Source organism: Arvicola amphibius, chromosome 5, assembly GCF_903992535.2.
Source record: "Arvicola amphibius chromosome 5, mArvAmp1.2, whole genome shotgun sequence".
NCBI lineage: Eukaryota > Metazoa > Chordata > Mammalia > Rodentia > Cricetidae > Arvicola > Arvicola amphibius.
Window position 1 is genome coordinate 83082124 of NC_052051.1, and position 16595 is coordinate 83098718.

Sequence of the window (16595 nt, forward strand, 5' to 3'; positions counted from 1 at the left end):
AGAAAGATATTCATTTGTTAACATGGTAGTGTCAGGAAGACTGTACATGCTGCATTAACAGTGACGAAGCCACCTTCAGCATCAGTTTCCCATGCATCAAATCATAGCACAGACCCTCACACAGAAGGGATGGCTTCCTCACAACTGCTGTAAATTACAGGAAGTTTATATATCCTCATCGTGCACTCTAACAGCTACCTTTGTCCTAAAATATTGTTATTCTTCATAGAGCGTATCAGTTGACAGAAAATCTAAAGCTCCACTAATCAGACAAAAACAGGGAAATGGAGGTTAAAGAATGCTACCCCGCTGCTTAGCGGCATTATCAACAAAGATAAGAGGCTTTTCTCTACTTGTCCTCTCTCTTATTTAGTAAAATACATTTGTTATTTTAGCCTAGATTTGGAAAGCTGTCAGCAATGTAACTGCCTTAACAGCATATCATTCAAATCAACATGCTGAAATTCTAGGAATCGAAAAGAGAGTACTATTTTAGACGAAATACACTGAGTCTGCTTTTTGCGAGGGTGGGGGTGGGGGTGGGATATTAAAGTTTTCAAATGTCTAACAGAGCAGGAAAGCGAATGTTCCCCAGTGAGAGACTTACTTGTTTCATACATGCTCCTCGTTTCCCTGCCTGCTCTGCTTCTTACTGTGCTAGGCTTACCTCATTTGGGATTTTTCAGTTGTGTTTGATATAAGGTTTCTCCGAAGGCACCTAAATTGTTGCCCAATAAGTTACTGACCCTCAGATTTTCCAGGTGATGAATTTACTATTACATGATCATGAGTTATCAGAACTGCCGGCTCTGTTACAGACAATGTAGATCACCACATTAAATAGAAAGGACTTGGCAATGTGTTGCCATTTGGTTCCCTAAAATTCAATTTATATTGTGGACATACTAAATAAAAATTAAAAAGGGATGTTTCTCATGAAAGGTAGATGTCAGATAGGAATAAATGTGGCCACAAAGGCTACTTCTCAGAGTCAATGTATTGGATTAAAATACAACAGTCAAGACCACTGAGTCCTTGAGATGAATATTGCACACAACTTCAATAAAACAATTAATCTGCCTTAGTACCACTCTTCAAGAATTTATTTTACTTTACAGACAGGCATATATGATCCACTGTCTAATAGGTGCCAAGAAGACACTACCTGAATAATAATAAGAATCAAGGTAACTTTGGAGAAAGAATTCTCTTGCTGGGCGATGGCGGCAAACACCTTTAATCCCAGCATTGGGGAGACTGGGGAGGTAGAGGCAGGCAGCTCTTTGTGAGTTCGAGGCCAGCCTGGTCTACAAGAGCTAGCTCCAGGACAGGCTCCAAAGCTACGGAAAAACCCTGTCTCGAAAAAAAAGAAAGAAAGAGGGAGGGAAGAGGGAGGGAGGGAGGGAGGGAGGGAGGGAGGAAGGGAGGGAGGGAAAGAAGGAAGGAAGGAAGGAAGGAAGGAAGGAAGGAAGGAAAGAAAGAGAAAGAATTCTCTATAGAAGAAAACAAAATGAAACTCCTATAAATATTAAATTTACAAATTTATAAATCATTATATTATATAAGATACTTCTGAAATCCTCTTTTAAAGATAAACATTTGAAGCCAGGTATGCTGGCATACAGCTACAGCCTCAGCACTTGAAAGTTAGAGGTAGGAGGGTTAGGAAGCCAATGTCATCTTTAGCTATATATGACATTTTGGGGCTATCCTGGAACATGAGATCTTGTCCCAAAAGAAAAAAACAAAACAAAATGCAAATTTCAAACATTTTTATGAATTATTCTAAAATTTTTCTGTGAACGTAGTTAAATTCAGTATTTAGGTGTCCTATATATATAAACGCTACACAATTAAAAATGGTTTGGGGGCATTTCAATGAGTTTTGAGTTTAAGAGTCTGATTAATTCTGAACATGTGAATTTAATCTAAACCAGGTATGGGAACACAAGTCCATGACCTCACCATTGGAGAGGTCAAGGGAGGAAGATGGAGTCTGAATGTCGTTTAGAGTCCCAAAAGTTGTGTGCTTGTTTGTACTCACTCTACAGACCAGGCCAGCCACCACCACCATCCCACCTTGACTTCAAAAGAAGTTTTTTAAAGCAAGACATTTTAGTCATATGAATTCTCTTTAAAAAAAAAAAAAATACAAACACTTGCTGGGCGGTGGTGGCGCACGCCTTTAATCCCAGCACTTGGGAGGCAGAGGCAGGCGGATCTCTGCGAGTTCGAGGCCAGCCTGGTCTACAAGAGCTAGTTCCAGGACAGGCTCTAAAACTACAGTGAAACCCTGTCTCGAAAAAAAAAAAAAAAAAAGAGTTCCAGGACAGGCTTCAAAGCTACAGAGAAACCCTGTCTGGAAAAACAAAACAAAAAATAAATAAAACCACTCATAGCAATTAACAAAAAAGCAAAAAAGAGTAACAAAGTTGAAACAAGCAATTTTATACAACTGGACTTTTTTAAACCTATAAAATATGGTATCAACATGCAATACTGTTTGGGACGTGCTGTTTGGGATGAAACTGCTTTAAATTTAACTAATAACTGCATTTTAGTACTTTATTGTCATTTTTAATTGTTTTTAGTGTTTAAAAATCACAAAAGGATTTTTTTACCTGTGGATCCTGCTTCATTTGAGCAACCAGTTTCTGGTAATAAAGAGAGAAAAAAAACCTGTCAGTCTCACAAATTAACTCCTATGGCTACTTAGGTTTGGACACACACACACACACACACACACACAAATAAAAATAATTCAGTAGCACCATCAAAACAGATCAAAAGTTTTGATGGTGTCTGTAAAAGACTAGTGAAGTATTCTTTGTAACATAATAAAGAATCAACTATACCTTTATATTCAAATGAAAAAATACCTGATTTGTTAGTATGGGGGGGTGGGGGGTCAGTGACTTCTGCAATTTAAATAAGCAGGATGCAGGGCAGGCGGAGTGGCACACGCCTTTGATCCTAGCAAACAGGAGGCAGAGGGCGGCGGATCTCTGTGTAATTGAGGCCAGCCTGATCTACATAGTGAGTTCCAGACAGCCAGAGCTATCCAGTGAGACCCAGTCTTAAAACAAACAAGCAAACAAACAAATAACACAAAACAAAAACAAATAAGCAGGATGCTCCAAAGGCCAAATACCCCTTTAAGATATTATCACCATCTGGATTCCAACCTAGTTAAGGTCTGCAAAGAAGCCACACCCAGACAAAAGAGAGCTGTTTGTAGACAGCAAGTACAGGTTTGGCAGGTCTATTAGTCTGGATCCTACGTAGAAGGAGCCTCGTGACTTTGTTCTGTCAGCTCTCAATCACCTGTAACTGTAGTCCCAGAGACTCCAAGTACCTCTTCTGGCTTCTGTAGGCATCAGGCATACATACGGTGCAAACATACATGCAGACAAAACACTCAAACACATCAAATAATAAATGTCATCTGACCTAGCCAAACTGGCAAAAAACCCAAGAGTAACAATAACAGTGGACAGAGGAATTTAAATGATAAAGAAATACGAGAAGGCTGCCTCCTAAAACCCAAGGCTAGATACCTACAATTAGCTATTTTCCAGTGATTTTTTTATATAATAATAGAAAGAGTTATCACACTCTTTGAGTAATAAGACACTTTTAAAATGTTGTTAGAAAAAAATATAAAATTCACAACACACTCATCTAGAAACCAAGCTTTTATAGTCTGAAGTGTAATAATATGAATTAATATACAATACTATATAATAAATAATATGACTTGCAAAAAGCCCCAAACTGCAAATGTTATGAGCCCTTATATCTTTTAGATTTTTTAGCCTAGTTCCTTTCTCTCTCTTTCTTTCTTTCTTTCTTTCTTTCTTTCTTTCTTTCTTTCTTTCTTTCTTTCTTTCTTTCCGTCGGTCCGTCCGTCCATCCGCCCGCCCGCCTCCCTTCCTTCCTTCCTTCCTTTCTTTTTTTCCCCCCTGAGACAGAATGTTTTTGTGCAGTCCTACTGTCCTAGGCTCTGTAGATCAGGCTGGCCTTGAACTCACAGTGATCCGCCTGCCTCTGCCTCACAAATGCTGGAATTAAAGGCGTGTGCTGCCACTACCTGGCTTAGTACTTTCTATTAAATATTTTTACTTATTTAATATTTAAATGAATATTTTATTTAACACTTATTTTTCTTAAATATTTTTTTATTTAAAATATTTTAAAATTAAATATTTTATTCATTTATACATTAAATTAAATATATTATTTAAAATATTTTGTGAGGGCATGTGCATATGTGCCACGATGAACATGTGGAAGTCAAAGGATCACTTTCAAATGTTAGTTCTCTCTTTCTATCATGTGGGTCCCGGGAATTAAAATCTTTGGGCTTGGTAATAGGGTCCTCTATCCACTTAGGCATCTTGTCGATCCCTTTAATTCTTAATTGTCCAGCAGTCAGCTACCAAATCTTGCTGTTATTGTGCCTCTTTCTAAAAGCAATGAGTACCGACTCAGCTTTGCTGCTTCAACTGCTATGTAAAAACGCAGTGGACAAACTTTAAGACTGGGCTGTAACAGCCTAAGAAATGCCTGGGGAATGGCATGACATGTATTCTAAATGGACAGAAGCCTTTCTTCCTGGTACTAAACTATATTATGGATAGCTGAGACTGTCAAATACACAAAATATACACGATGAAATTCCGTTTCACATTTGACAAAACTAGCTCTTCAACAGCCTCATCTAAATCTGTAAAGTAGTGCAACATCTACAAGCTAAATAGAATGGAATGTGTAAATCCTTAAACATCTAACTACACTTCAGTTCTATAAGCTGATTTGGGCTGGGGAGATGGCTGAGTGGGCAAAGGCCGTTTCCACCCAAGACTCACAACTTTAGCCCTGCCCCAGAAACACCCTTCTGACTTCTCCATGTGTCCTGTGACGCACAAGCTCTCACACACACAAGATACATGTAATAACATCTTAAAAATAAAAAATAAAGCCGGGCGACAGTAGCACACACCTTTAATCCCAGCACTCGGGAGGCAACAGCAAGTGGATCTCTGTGAGTTCGAAGCCAGCCTGGTCTACAGAGTGAGTTCCAGGATAGCCAAGACTACCCCAAGAAACCGTGTCTCGAAAAAAATAAAATAAAAAATAAAGTCCGAGTGTTTTTTTGATTTTGTTACTGCAGAACTATTATCTGTAAATTATTTTTGAGACTGAAAGAGCTTTTCTTCCATAACACTGGAGATTTTAATTGATATCTATTTATTTAATATATATATAAGTTGTCTACTTGCATGTAAGTATGTGTATGATATTCTGCTTCATGTTTGCACCACATGCATTCCTGTTATCCTCAGGTGTCAGAGGTGGATGTCAGATCCCCTAACATTAGAGTTCCAGATGGCTATGAGCTACCATGTGGGTTCTAGGGATCAAACCTGGTTTCTGCAAAAGCAACAAGTGTTTTAACCTCTAGCAATCAATGTACCCCATGGCACTAGAATTTAAAAACTGACAAGTAAAACCACTTCTGCGGGAAATAAATAAGTAAATCAGCTTTTCTATGTATAAGCAGTTAAACCACATTCATACAAACAAGGAAAGATAAGGAACTCACTAGACCACCCAAATCCCAGGTGATTTTACACTGGAACTGCATTACCAAATTTTCCACTGAAGGACTGATGTCATTTTCCATGATCTATATTATGTCCAAGATAAGAAAACAACAGCCGGGCTGGAGAGATGGCTCAGTGGTTAAAAGGCCTGGCTGCTCTTCCAGAGGTGCTGAGTTCAATTCCCAGCAACACAGTGGCTCACAACCATCTGTAATAAGATCTGGCGCCCTCTTCTGGCATGTGGGCATACATGGAGTCAGAATGTTGTTTATAAGAAATAAATAAATAAATCTTTAAAAAAAAGTTTAAAAAAAAAGAAAAAGAAAAGAACAACCAAGCTGCAAAATCCAGACTACCACCTGTTTCTTAAATAAAGTCTTATGAAACCGAGCCACGGCTCCAGAATTGAGACACAGAGACAGGAGGATCTGGAACCTCACTGTCAGCAGGTCTAGCCAATCAGTAAGCTTCAGGTTCTGTGAGAGACCCTGTCTCAAAAGAAAAGTTGAACAGTGATAGAGAAAGATATCCGATGTCCAATTTTCCCTGTGTGGATGCACAGATACACACACAGACACACACACATACCCACACAAAACAAGCTAGGAATTCATATAAAGGTAAAAAAACCCAATTCCAAAAAATTATCTTCTGTCTTCCACACAAACACCATGGCATGCATGCCCATAAACATGCATCATGTACAAACACACATACACACACACACAAATAATAAATAATTTATTTATTTATTTTTATTTATTTAATTTTTTTTTTTTTTTTTTTGGTTTTTCGAGACAGGGTTTCTCTGCAGCTTTAGAGCCTGTCCTGGAGCTAGCTCTTGTAGACCAGGCTGGTCTCGAACTCACAGAGATCCGCCTGCCTCTGCCTCCCGAGTGCTGGGATTAAAGGCGTGCGCCACCACCGCCCGGCTTTAATAAATAATTTAAAATATATTAATTGGTATGTAAATTGTACAAATAAAATGTACAACAATTAAAAATGAAAATAGGACTATAATTCTGGGGCTAAAGAGATGACTTAGCAGCTAAGATCATTTGCTGTTCTTGCAGTGGACCCAGGTTTATTTCCCAGCACCGACATAAGGAGGCTCACAATGCCTGTAACTCCAGTTTCAAGGGAGCTGACACTGACTTCTAACCTAGTAGAGCATGCACTGCATGTAACACATACTCAGGCACACACACACATATACATAAAATAAAAATATTTAACTTAAAAGGCTATAACTTTATACTTAAAACAAATAGTCAAATATATAAACAAGTTGACAGCTAATATTCAGTGTTTAAAATACCTAGAAGAATACATATCCCTTGAATCAACAAGAATAATTTATTACTTTATTTGTTTTTCCTAGACAGGGTTTTTCTGTACAACAGCTCTGACTTCCTGGAACTTGCTCTGTAAACCAGGCTGGCCTCAAACTCAAGGAGATCAGCCTGCTTCTGTCTCCTGAGTGCTAGGATGAAAGGCGTGTGCCACCACTGCCCAGCTATTCTGTTATTTTTATTTAGAGAGAGAAATAGAGAGGGGGTAAGGGGGGCACATGTGCACCCACATATGGAGGTCAGAAAACAATTTTCAGTACTCAGTTCTGCTTCTGCTATGCAGATCCCAGGGACTGAACTCATCATGTAAGCTTGGCGGTAAGCACCTTTCCCCACCAAGCCACCTTGAGGACCCTAATTATAAATTTTTGACTGGACTTTAAAACATTATCATGAAGTCTAAATTTTTAAAAATTGTTATGTTTATGTAAGTGGTATACCTGATTTCAAATTATGAAATAAGATAATACTTAAAAAGTTCAATTTAGGAGCTAGAGAGATGACTCAGAAGTTATGAACACTGGCTGTTCTTCCAGGGGTCCATAGTTCAATTCCCAGCAACAACATGGTGGCTCACAACCATCTGTAATGAGATCTGGTGCCCTCTTCTGATCTGCAGGCATATATGCACAAAGAACATTGTATACATGGTAAATACATAAATCTTTTTTTTTAAAAAAAAAAAAAGTTCATTTATAGACAATTCTTTCAAGAAATATTTATTTGGGACATGTATCTTAGGATGAAGAATTAAAAGAATATAAACTGTGTTCTAAAATTTCTTAAGAGGGGAAAAAATCTAGAAATCACATATACTACCATAAAAGTATCTTTGATTCACACAGATTTCAAATTGTTACCTTATTCCCAAAATACTGGTGAGATCAGCTTTAAACAATTATGGATTTAAGTTTTGTTACTTTCCACTAATCTAAAATAGGTTCAATATTCCTTGATGTTAAAATATTTTCATTCAGGAGCTAACATGGCTGCTCTCCCGGAGGACCCTAATTCAATTCCCGGCACTCATAAAACCCTCTGTACCTCCAGTTCCAGGGTCTCTGATATCTTGCCCTGAGTTCCAGAGACACCAGGCATACATACGTTACAAATACATGCCATACATATAAAAGAATAATTTTTAAAATTATTTTATCCAAAAAATGGTTTTAAGAATAAATTTTTACTCTCCTTAATAAAGACCAAATAAAACAAGATGTGCATTACCTTATTGTTTACTAAGAGAAGTGTGCTCTGCAGGGCAGCTGCTGAGCAAGAGATCTACAAGGTCCCTATCAGCAGCTGGGGCTTTCAAAGAGCTCCACGTGGACAACAACACACACAGCAGGCAACTTTGAAGCTTTCCTATCAGTTCTAATCCCCATTAATTCTGGGGCAATAGGAAAACCCAGGAATTGTCAAAATCCCAATATATATCCCAACAATTTCAGAAATCAATGCTGCATTAGCTCAAATAAGAAAAAACAGAAGAAACTATACGCCAAAACAAACCCGTTTAGGGACTGGAGAGACGGCTCAGAGGTAAAGAGCACGGGCTGCTCTTCCGGAGGACCTGAGTTCAATTCCCAGCAACCACATGGTGGCTCCCAACCATCTGTAATGAGATCTGGCACCCTCTTCTGGTGTTCAGGCATACATGGAGGCAAAACACTGTATACAAATAAATCTTTAAAAAAAAAAAACTTTTAAAAAGTAATACATATTCAGACTTGTGAATAAGGGAGACTGACAGAGTCTGACCCAAAAGTAAAGTATATTCTACCTGGAACGCAGTGGTAGGGCCGTCACTGACATGTGCAAAGTCCCCTCCATCCATCCAGTCCCCCCACATTCACAAATGTTACATGGTCAAAAACAGCCAAATCGTCATTTGTCACTTTTGAATACCAAGGATTATGCAGATGTATGTTTATTTATGAGCCTCAACCCTAATACCTACTGATGTCTAAAAAATGAAACAGTTATACTCTATTTATACAATAAATGTTAATGATTTAGTTATTTTTCTATCTTGAGTATAATTATATGCCTATTTATATATATTTCCATGTCAACATACACAAATTAAGATATATATTAAGTGTTTTATTAAGGTTATCATACTATAGAAATAACTGTATAAAATAAATATAAAATTTATATATATATTTTATAATTATATACTTTTAAGGTCTGTTTACTTTTATCTGAGATAAAAATGTAAAGATTAGAACATTTTAAATACTGATGACAGCAACCAAGTTTTCTTTACCCAAGACTGGAATCATGAAAAAGGAACAAAAAAGACTGAGCCAAGGCACAGAGGTGAGTCAGAGATGAGCACATGTGTAGTAAGTATATATACACTTTGCTTAAATACATCTCATTTTTATTATGGCAAAGTGAGGAAACTCAGCACTGGGGACCGACACAAGTTCAAGGTCAAGGTAATTCATGGGGGAGTGCCAGGCCAACCAGTTCAACCTAGTGAGGCCCTGTCTCAAAAGATCAAAAAAAATTAAAATAATAATAATAAAAAAGACAAGGAAGGTTATCACGTGTACAGAAGGCTTTCAAATAGGTCAGAAAACTGCAAAAGGAGTTGTTTTTTTTCTAAATGCCTTAAAGAAATAAAAAAAATATTTCCAGTTCTTTTTTTCTGGAAAAGATGTCAGGAATATCTTCTAAAAGTTTGTAAATGCAATAGGAGTGCATTTGTGGAGCATTGTGGTCATTGGGTAAGTCTTAGAATGACTGTATAACTTCACCAAAACACAGAGCTGGGCCTGTCTCCTTAGCAACAAAGTATGGATGGGCAGCCAATCACAACATACCTGGTGAACCTGAATTTCCACTTTAAGAGCCTCCTGTAGAGTCTGCAACTCCATCCTCTACCTTCTCCACTTTCTCTTATGTCTGCTAATTCTACAGTGTCTTCAGCCTCCGTTTAAAATAACAAGCTCCTCTTGTTGCTGCAGCTGTGGAAATCATAAAATGTTTGGGATCATTGTATTGGGAATAAAGAAAATTTGTCAAAATAATTAAATTAAAAATATTATATTTTGTAACACAAGAAGAAAGTGTCCCCCAAAGGACTGTTTAAAGTAATTCAGTGCCAAAATTTTCTGGGTTTTCTTCTTTTGAGCATTCCTCCATAGAACACTTCAAATAACTAAGAAAAGAAATACAAACAGCAAAAGTGATGGTCAAGGAAACACAGAAATAGCCACTGTGTGCTCAGCACTGAGGGCAGGGAGCTGAGAGACCACTTCCACCTAGTCGACAACTGGCAGGGAAGACTGTCACCATCCAGGACACTCAGACACAAAACATGGTTAAGCATTTCAAAATCAGAGTAGACTGGAGAGTTCCCAGTTTCCCAGGGATTAAGTTGAAGCACTGCGGGAAGGTATTTTAATTTGATTGCAGTCACACACTACACTAAAAACAAGTCCTAAAACAAAGGGAAAGTCTTGAGTGTCTTAAATGTTTTAGTAACAACTTAGTATTTAAGACAAATACAATGTCCTGCAACACTGCAGCTATGATAAACCTTCACGTGTAGAACTTGAGATGGCCTAACACTGCCACATGTTTCTGGCTTTGCAGGGACCGCTGTCTCCTTTTCAAACTTGCCAGCGCATCTTTCTGACCACGTATGTGACTGTATGGAGATGCTGTCTGGGTTATGACTGTAAACGCCTGCTTTCACCTTTCTATCCTATACCATCACTACTGCAGCTTAACCAAGTAGCTAATTTTTCTTTTAACTTTTATTTTCTTTCATTTTCTTAAAAGTGGCCATGATTTGGGGTATTCTATCAAAGTTAAGGTATTTTTTTGCCTGAATAAATTTAAACTTTATTAAAAATCTCTTTTCTTCCTTATACCTTATACTTATACTGTAGCTAGTACTGCTTTCTGGCACTGAGGACAAGATGATAAGACTCAGGACCGCTAGGCTCTCTCGCACCCTGACCACTGACAGTCCTCACCAGCACAACTGCATTCACAGAGCTACGATGAGATTATTAACTATAAAATACACCCTGTGATTTCTAGTTTCCATTATATTTACTTAATCTCCCTAATCTCTCCTCTAGGGCTTATACACTATGTTATGTAAAATCAGAATATTCTACCCTAAAAATATTAAATTCTCAAAGCACAAAATTCCTTCAAAGTTACATCTCTAGAAGTTAGCAAAGATTTACTGTTAACCAAAAAAATTCATACAGGCAGGATATTTAGGGGAAATATTTTTAATAGGAGAAATATCATGAATTTTAGTTACTTACTATCCTAAAAACTGTTGGGAATTATAATAAATACTACAATCATTAGTAACTCACATAGAGCAAGACTTCTGTGATCATTTATACTTTCTTGATTTGCAATGGCTAATTTTGAAAACTATACCAGCTGCTTCAATTTTTTTTTTTTTTTTTTTTTTTTTTTTTTTTTTTTTTGGTTTTTCGAGACAGGGTTTCTCTGTGGCTTTGGAGCCTGTCCTGGAACTAGCTCTTGTAGACCAGGCTGGTCTCGAACTCACAGAGATCCGCCTGCCTCTGCCTCCCGAGTGCTGGGATTAAAGGCGTGCGCCACCACCGCCCGGCTTGCTTCAATTTTAAGTGCTAAAATAATCTTCCTTCTCAAACTCTTAATTTATACATGGCAGTTCGTTTTACAGGGTCTCTCTGTGTAGCCCAGTCTGGTTTTGAACTCACAATCCTCCTACCTTGGCTTCCTGACTGCAGGAATCATAAATGTAATCCACCACAGCCAGTTATATTACAATTCTTTAAAATCACCTGGTCTTAATTTTTACAAAGTTCTATCAGAAATTGTGTACAAAAAGATTTCCCTAAAATTCTTTTCACATTAAGAATAACCCTACCACAAGAGCAAGTTCAAATCAGAAAGGCCAATTTTTTTCCACTGTTGGTAACACACCACAGCTCAGCTGAACTCAAACTCTGAAAACAAGCATATCACAGACACCGAGAACTTACAATACCCATCACAAAAGGTTAACACTGTTTATAGTTAGGGCTTTCTCACATTAACTAACAAAAATGTACAGAAAAGCAATTCTCACAAGAAATAAAACCAATAAAAAGTGTGAATTCAGTCAAAGTATGTGACACACGTGCGTGACAATTGCACCTTTATGGCACCTGTCCTAGCATGAATATATGCTCAAAAGAATTTGCTGACTGACTGACGACTATGAAAACATAAATTTCAGAAGGAAGGTTTGCCTAGCGTGCTGAAGATGCAGAGTAAAAAACTCTAAGCTGCCTAGGGTGGGTCTCATGACGCTTCACAGTCGGCTGCAAGCCGACTTTTTTCTCTGGGGAAAAGTACTAAGGACTGCTTAGCCTTCTTTGGGGGACTAGCAATAGTCTCAAACTTTTCCACAAACAATGCATAACTCCTTTCAACTAAGAAAAAAATTAACGAAAATAAAGCATCGGAAACATTTATATATAATATGCGAAAAACAAAACAAAACAAAACAAATACCTCAAAAAGGAAAAAAGTGGCTTGGTACGATGGCCTCCTCCTGGGATCCTAGCACTCAAGTGAACACAAGAGATCAAAGTCAACCTCTGCGCTGTACCAACCTAGGCTACATGATGCCCTGTCTCAGAGAAATGTAGAGAGGTGAAGGGAAGGAGGGAGAGGAGGAGGGACGAGTGAAAACAAGGTTGTAACCTGGAGACTCTCAATGTCAGAGCTTGCTGTGTGAAACAAGCCTGCCAGTCAAGCTAATGAGAGCTGACAACGTTTACTTCCTCCATCAGGTTGTTATCTGCTTATTAGAGATACACAGAGGCATTTAAATGCCAATTGACCATTTTGTTTTAGAATAAGACTGAAGGGTTAAAAAAGATCGTGACTGGTCACAGAGAAACTTATGAAAGACTAGAAGACGACTTTGAAATCTTTCATCAGAAAGGTCTCTTTCTGAACAGTTGTTAAGAGACTGATTGGTCTACACAATTAAAATACATAAAGTTATAATTTACAAACTCAAGCCAAACATGTTGGAGCCTTTTAAAAAACACTGGAATCTTAGTGCACGCAGCATCATGTGAACAATATTTAGAGACAGTCTTCAGCTTCACAAAAACCTATTACTTTTTTAGAAATTGTAAAATTCGCTGGGCGGTGGTGGTGGTGCACGCCTTTAATCCTAGCACTCAGGAGGCAGAGGCAGGCAGATCTTTGTGAGTTCGAGACCAGCAATTGTAAAATTCATTTACTGGTTGGGGACACACATGTCATGCAGTATGTGCGGAGGTCAGAGGACAACGTGACGGAGCTGGTTCTTCCCTTCCACTTTTGTGGGTTCTGGAGATCAAACAGGTTCTCGGGCTTGATGTCAAGTGCCTTTACCTACTGAGCCCCCAAAAGCTGTTACTTCTAAGTGTATAACAAATAACTTATTGTATTTGCCCAATTCTAAAAAGGTGCAAGCACAGAAGAGAGAAAGAGAGAGAGAGAGAGAGAGAGAGAGAGAGAGAGAGAGAGAGAGAGAAATTAGTTACTGAAAGGTGATTATAAACAGATTCACAAGACAGTAACAGACACTTTCCACCCAACATCTCCGCACACCTCCATCACTGCAGGCATCTGCCTAGTGCAACATGCCAACTTTCTGCCTTCAACATTGCACACATTAAACCATCAGATAATCTAATAGCCTCTCAAGTAACAAACAAAACAAAGCAGAAAACAGCCAGATACCAAGGTGCACATCTGTAATCATAAAGTTTGAGAGGTGGAGGCAGAAGGACCAGGAGTTCAAGGTCATCCTTAGCTACAAAGTGAGTTTAAGGCCAGCCTGGGTTATAAGAGGCAATGTCATTGTCTGTCTGTCTGTCTGTCTGTCTGTCTGTCTGTCTCTCTCTCTCTCTCTCTCTCTCTCTCTCTCACACACACACACACACACACACACACCACACACACACACACACACACACACACCGAACATCATAACAAACTAAATAAACAACAATCAGATTGCCCCCCCCCCAAAAAAAAGGTAGCTGGATACTGAAGAAAGAGCATTTATTGCCTCTCACAAAGCAGAACAAAACCATTCGTTGTATAGGCAATTTTATCCCCTGAGAAAACAGGGCTCATGTCACCTATGTCAGGACTTTCATAATATTTAAATCAACTGAAGGTTTCAGAAAAGCCTTTTGTACACCATCAAGTTTTTGAGCTACTGACAAACATCTTCATGCTTAAACTTTGAATAAAACTTCTCAAATTCTCAGGCTGAAGAGTTAGTTCAGTAGCTGATATCACTTGTTCTTGTAAAGGACCCAGGTCTCATTCCCAGCATCCACATGGAGGCTCACTATCTCCTCAGGCGCTGGGACACTTGTACACTCAAGATAATAAAAATGAATCTGAAGTAAAATTTTATTAATCTGAAAATAAAAAATTAAATTTAAAAAGCCCAAATTGTCTGCAAATGAGGCTGCTATTGCTCTGAGCAGTTTCCGCGAAGGCGCTGAGCCTCTAGGTCTTCTGTCGCTACTCTTACGACTTGTAAAAAGCTTTAGCCTCTTTTATTGCTAAGACATACTGCACTGCAAAATTGACAAAAAAGACCTTTTCCTATCCAAATCTGCCAGGTCAACCAAGAGTAACTTTAATAAGTTCATGAAAAGTGTGCCCCGAAACTGTCCCTAAAAAGAGCTCTGTGCTCTCCATACCATGCATTTCTTGTGTATACAGCATCTTGGTTCTGATCTACATTCACGGGTGTTTTTCAGAGGGTGAGTATTTCAAATAGAAAAACCTAATTTTTCCTTATTACTCTGCAAATTATCATTACATCCTGACTTATTTTCAGAGCGATATTTCTTTGGTGACACTCCACAAATCAACAGAAAATGTCCTTCATAAAACTTGACAACCCTGACTTTAGAAGAGACTGCCTACTCATGGACACTGACCAGGCTGTGTGCTCAAATCTTGGTATGACAGCTATTGACAAAACCACCATAGCTAGCTAGGTGTTTCCAAACTATTAAACTGAGTAGTTACTGATGTTTACTGATTAATTAATGTTTCTTATTTGTTAAATTATCTGTCTGGGTTTACAGGGAAGAGAACACGCTATTTCTTTTACTAAAGACTCTGTATAGAGTTCATAGCACTGCAGTCCAGGGGTTCCTGTGGACTCTGGGTCAGGCTAGGAATTCCCACAACACTCTCCTCAGAGGCGGTAACTCTTCCTCATCATCAGACTCATCCAGTGTACATATCAAACTCAGCTTCTGGGACACCGTCTGCCTGCACACTCATCTATCTCCTATCTTTCTGTAAGGAAAGGAAGAATGCTCATTAAAATCCCAACCACACTCAACAAGTGGAACACTGAAGTCAAATTTAGAGTCTATAGACACTCAAGACGAAGGTTGGAGAGTAGTACACAAAAACATAGTGATGAAGTGTCTAGGATTTCAGAACACATTTACTGAGGAGTCACTGAATGATTGGGGGTGGGAGGCTGTCCAGGCCTGTCCAGAAGCTTATAAATATATACCACAAAAACGGTCACACAGGAAGATGTGCTGGTCCCAGCATAAACAATCAGTATCATGCTTAGTAGAAGCAAAGGCATGGAACATAGATTTCAGACCAACACAAAGAAGAACCAAGGGTGAGAGCTGTGAGAAAAAGGAGTGGTTACCTTATGAGGTAGTGGGCTCCCTGTCATTAGAAGGATTCAAGAATGCTGCATATCATATCCCCATCTTGGAGATTCACAATGCACATTAGCATATTAAAGGTTCTGAGAAGTCCTGCAGTAAAGAAACCTGTTTAACTTAGTTAAATGCAGCATTTCCCAAATTACTTGACCACAGAACCCTTTTCCCACCCCAGCCCCAACCTTAGAAATATTTCTTCAGTTCCTGTGGAACCAGGGTTTCTCAAAACACATTCATTACAGAAAACAAAGGCCTGCATTTTTTAAAATGTAGTGTTCAGTGTGGACCTGAAGAAGTAACAACCTGTCAGGGATGTAAGCAAAAAAATTGCTATGCACACGGGGTGGTGGTGGTTCAGGCCTTTAATCCCTGCACTCGGGAGGCAGAGGCAGGCAGATCTGTTTGAGTTGGAGGCCAGCCTGGTTGGCAAGAGCTATTTCCAGGATAGGCTCCAAAGCTACAGAGAAATCCTGTCTCGAAAAACCTAAATAAATAAATAAATAAATAAATAAATAAATAAATAAACCTATGCAGGACAGAGGCTAAGATTCGGTAGCACCACAAGGTAAAGGGTCTTGATTATTACTTTATAAGGATTCATGAGGGAAAGGCAATAGAATTAAACGGTAGCAAAATCCAAGGTTCATTGGTTTAAATCCTAGTTTCAAAATGTAGAGAGATATTAGAAAGGACCACAAAACCAAAAATTTGCTGGGCGTGGTGGTGGTGCACACCTTTAATCTCAGCACCCAGCAGACAAATCTGTATATTTGAGACCAGTTTAGTCTATATAGCCAGCTCCAGGCCAGCCAATACTACACAGAGTTGCCTTGTCTCAAAAAAAAAAAAAAACAAAAAAAAACACAAAAAAACCCCACAAAACCAAACATTTGCTCTAACTA

General features: G+C 38.5%; 1 protein-coding gene across 22 annotated transcripts in view; it reads right to left on the bottom strand.

The window, feature by feature from the left end:
• The window catches only part of Phf21a (PHD finger protein 21A), a 160732-nt gene that overhangs the window by 114300 nt on the left and 29837 nt on the right, over positions 1 to 16595 (bottom strand). For 13 of the 22 annotated variants that reach the window (XM_038329308.1, XM_038329311.1, XM_038329312.1 and 10 more), the window contains 3 exons: positions 15675 to 15786; positions 9793 to 9936; positions 2622 to 2654 (listed from right to left, as the gene is read on the bottom strand). In XM_038329308.1, the coding sequence (XP_038185236.1) occupies positions 2622 to 2654; positions 9793 to 9846 (87 nt within the window). In that variant the 5' untranslated portion in view covers positions 9847 to 9936; positions 15675 to 15786. Of the gene's footprint in view, positions 1 to 2621; positions 2655 to 9792; positions 9937 to 15674; positions 15802 to 16595 lie in introns of all 22 variants that reach the window. The other 9 variants (XM_038329320.1, XM_038329323.1, XM_038329322.1 and 6 more) reach the window with 2 other exon arrangements.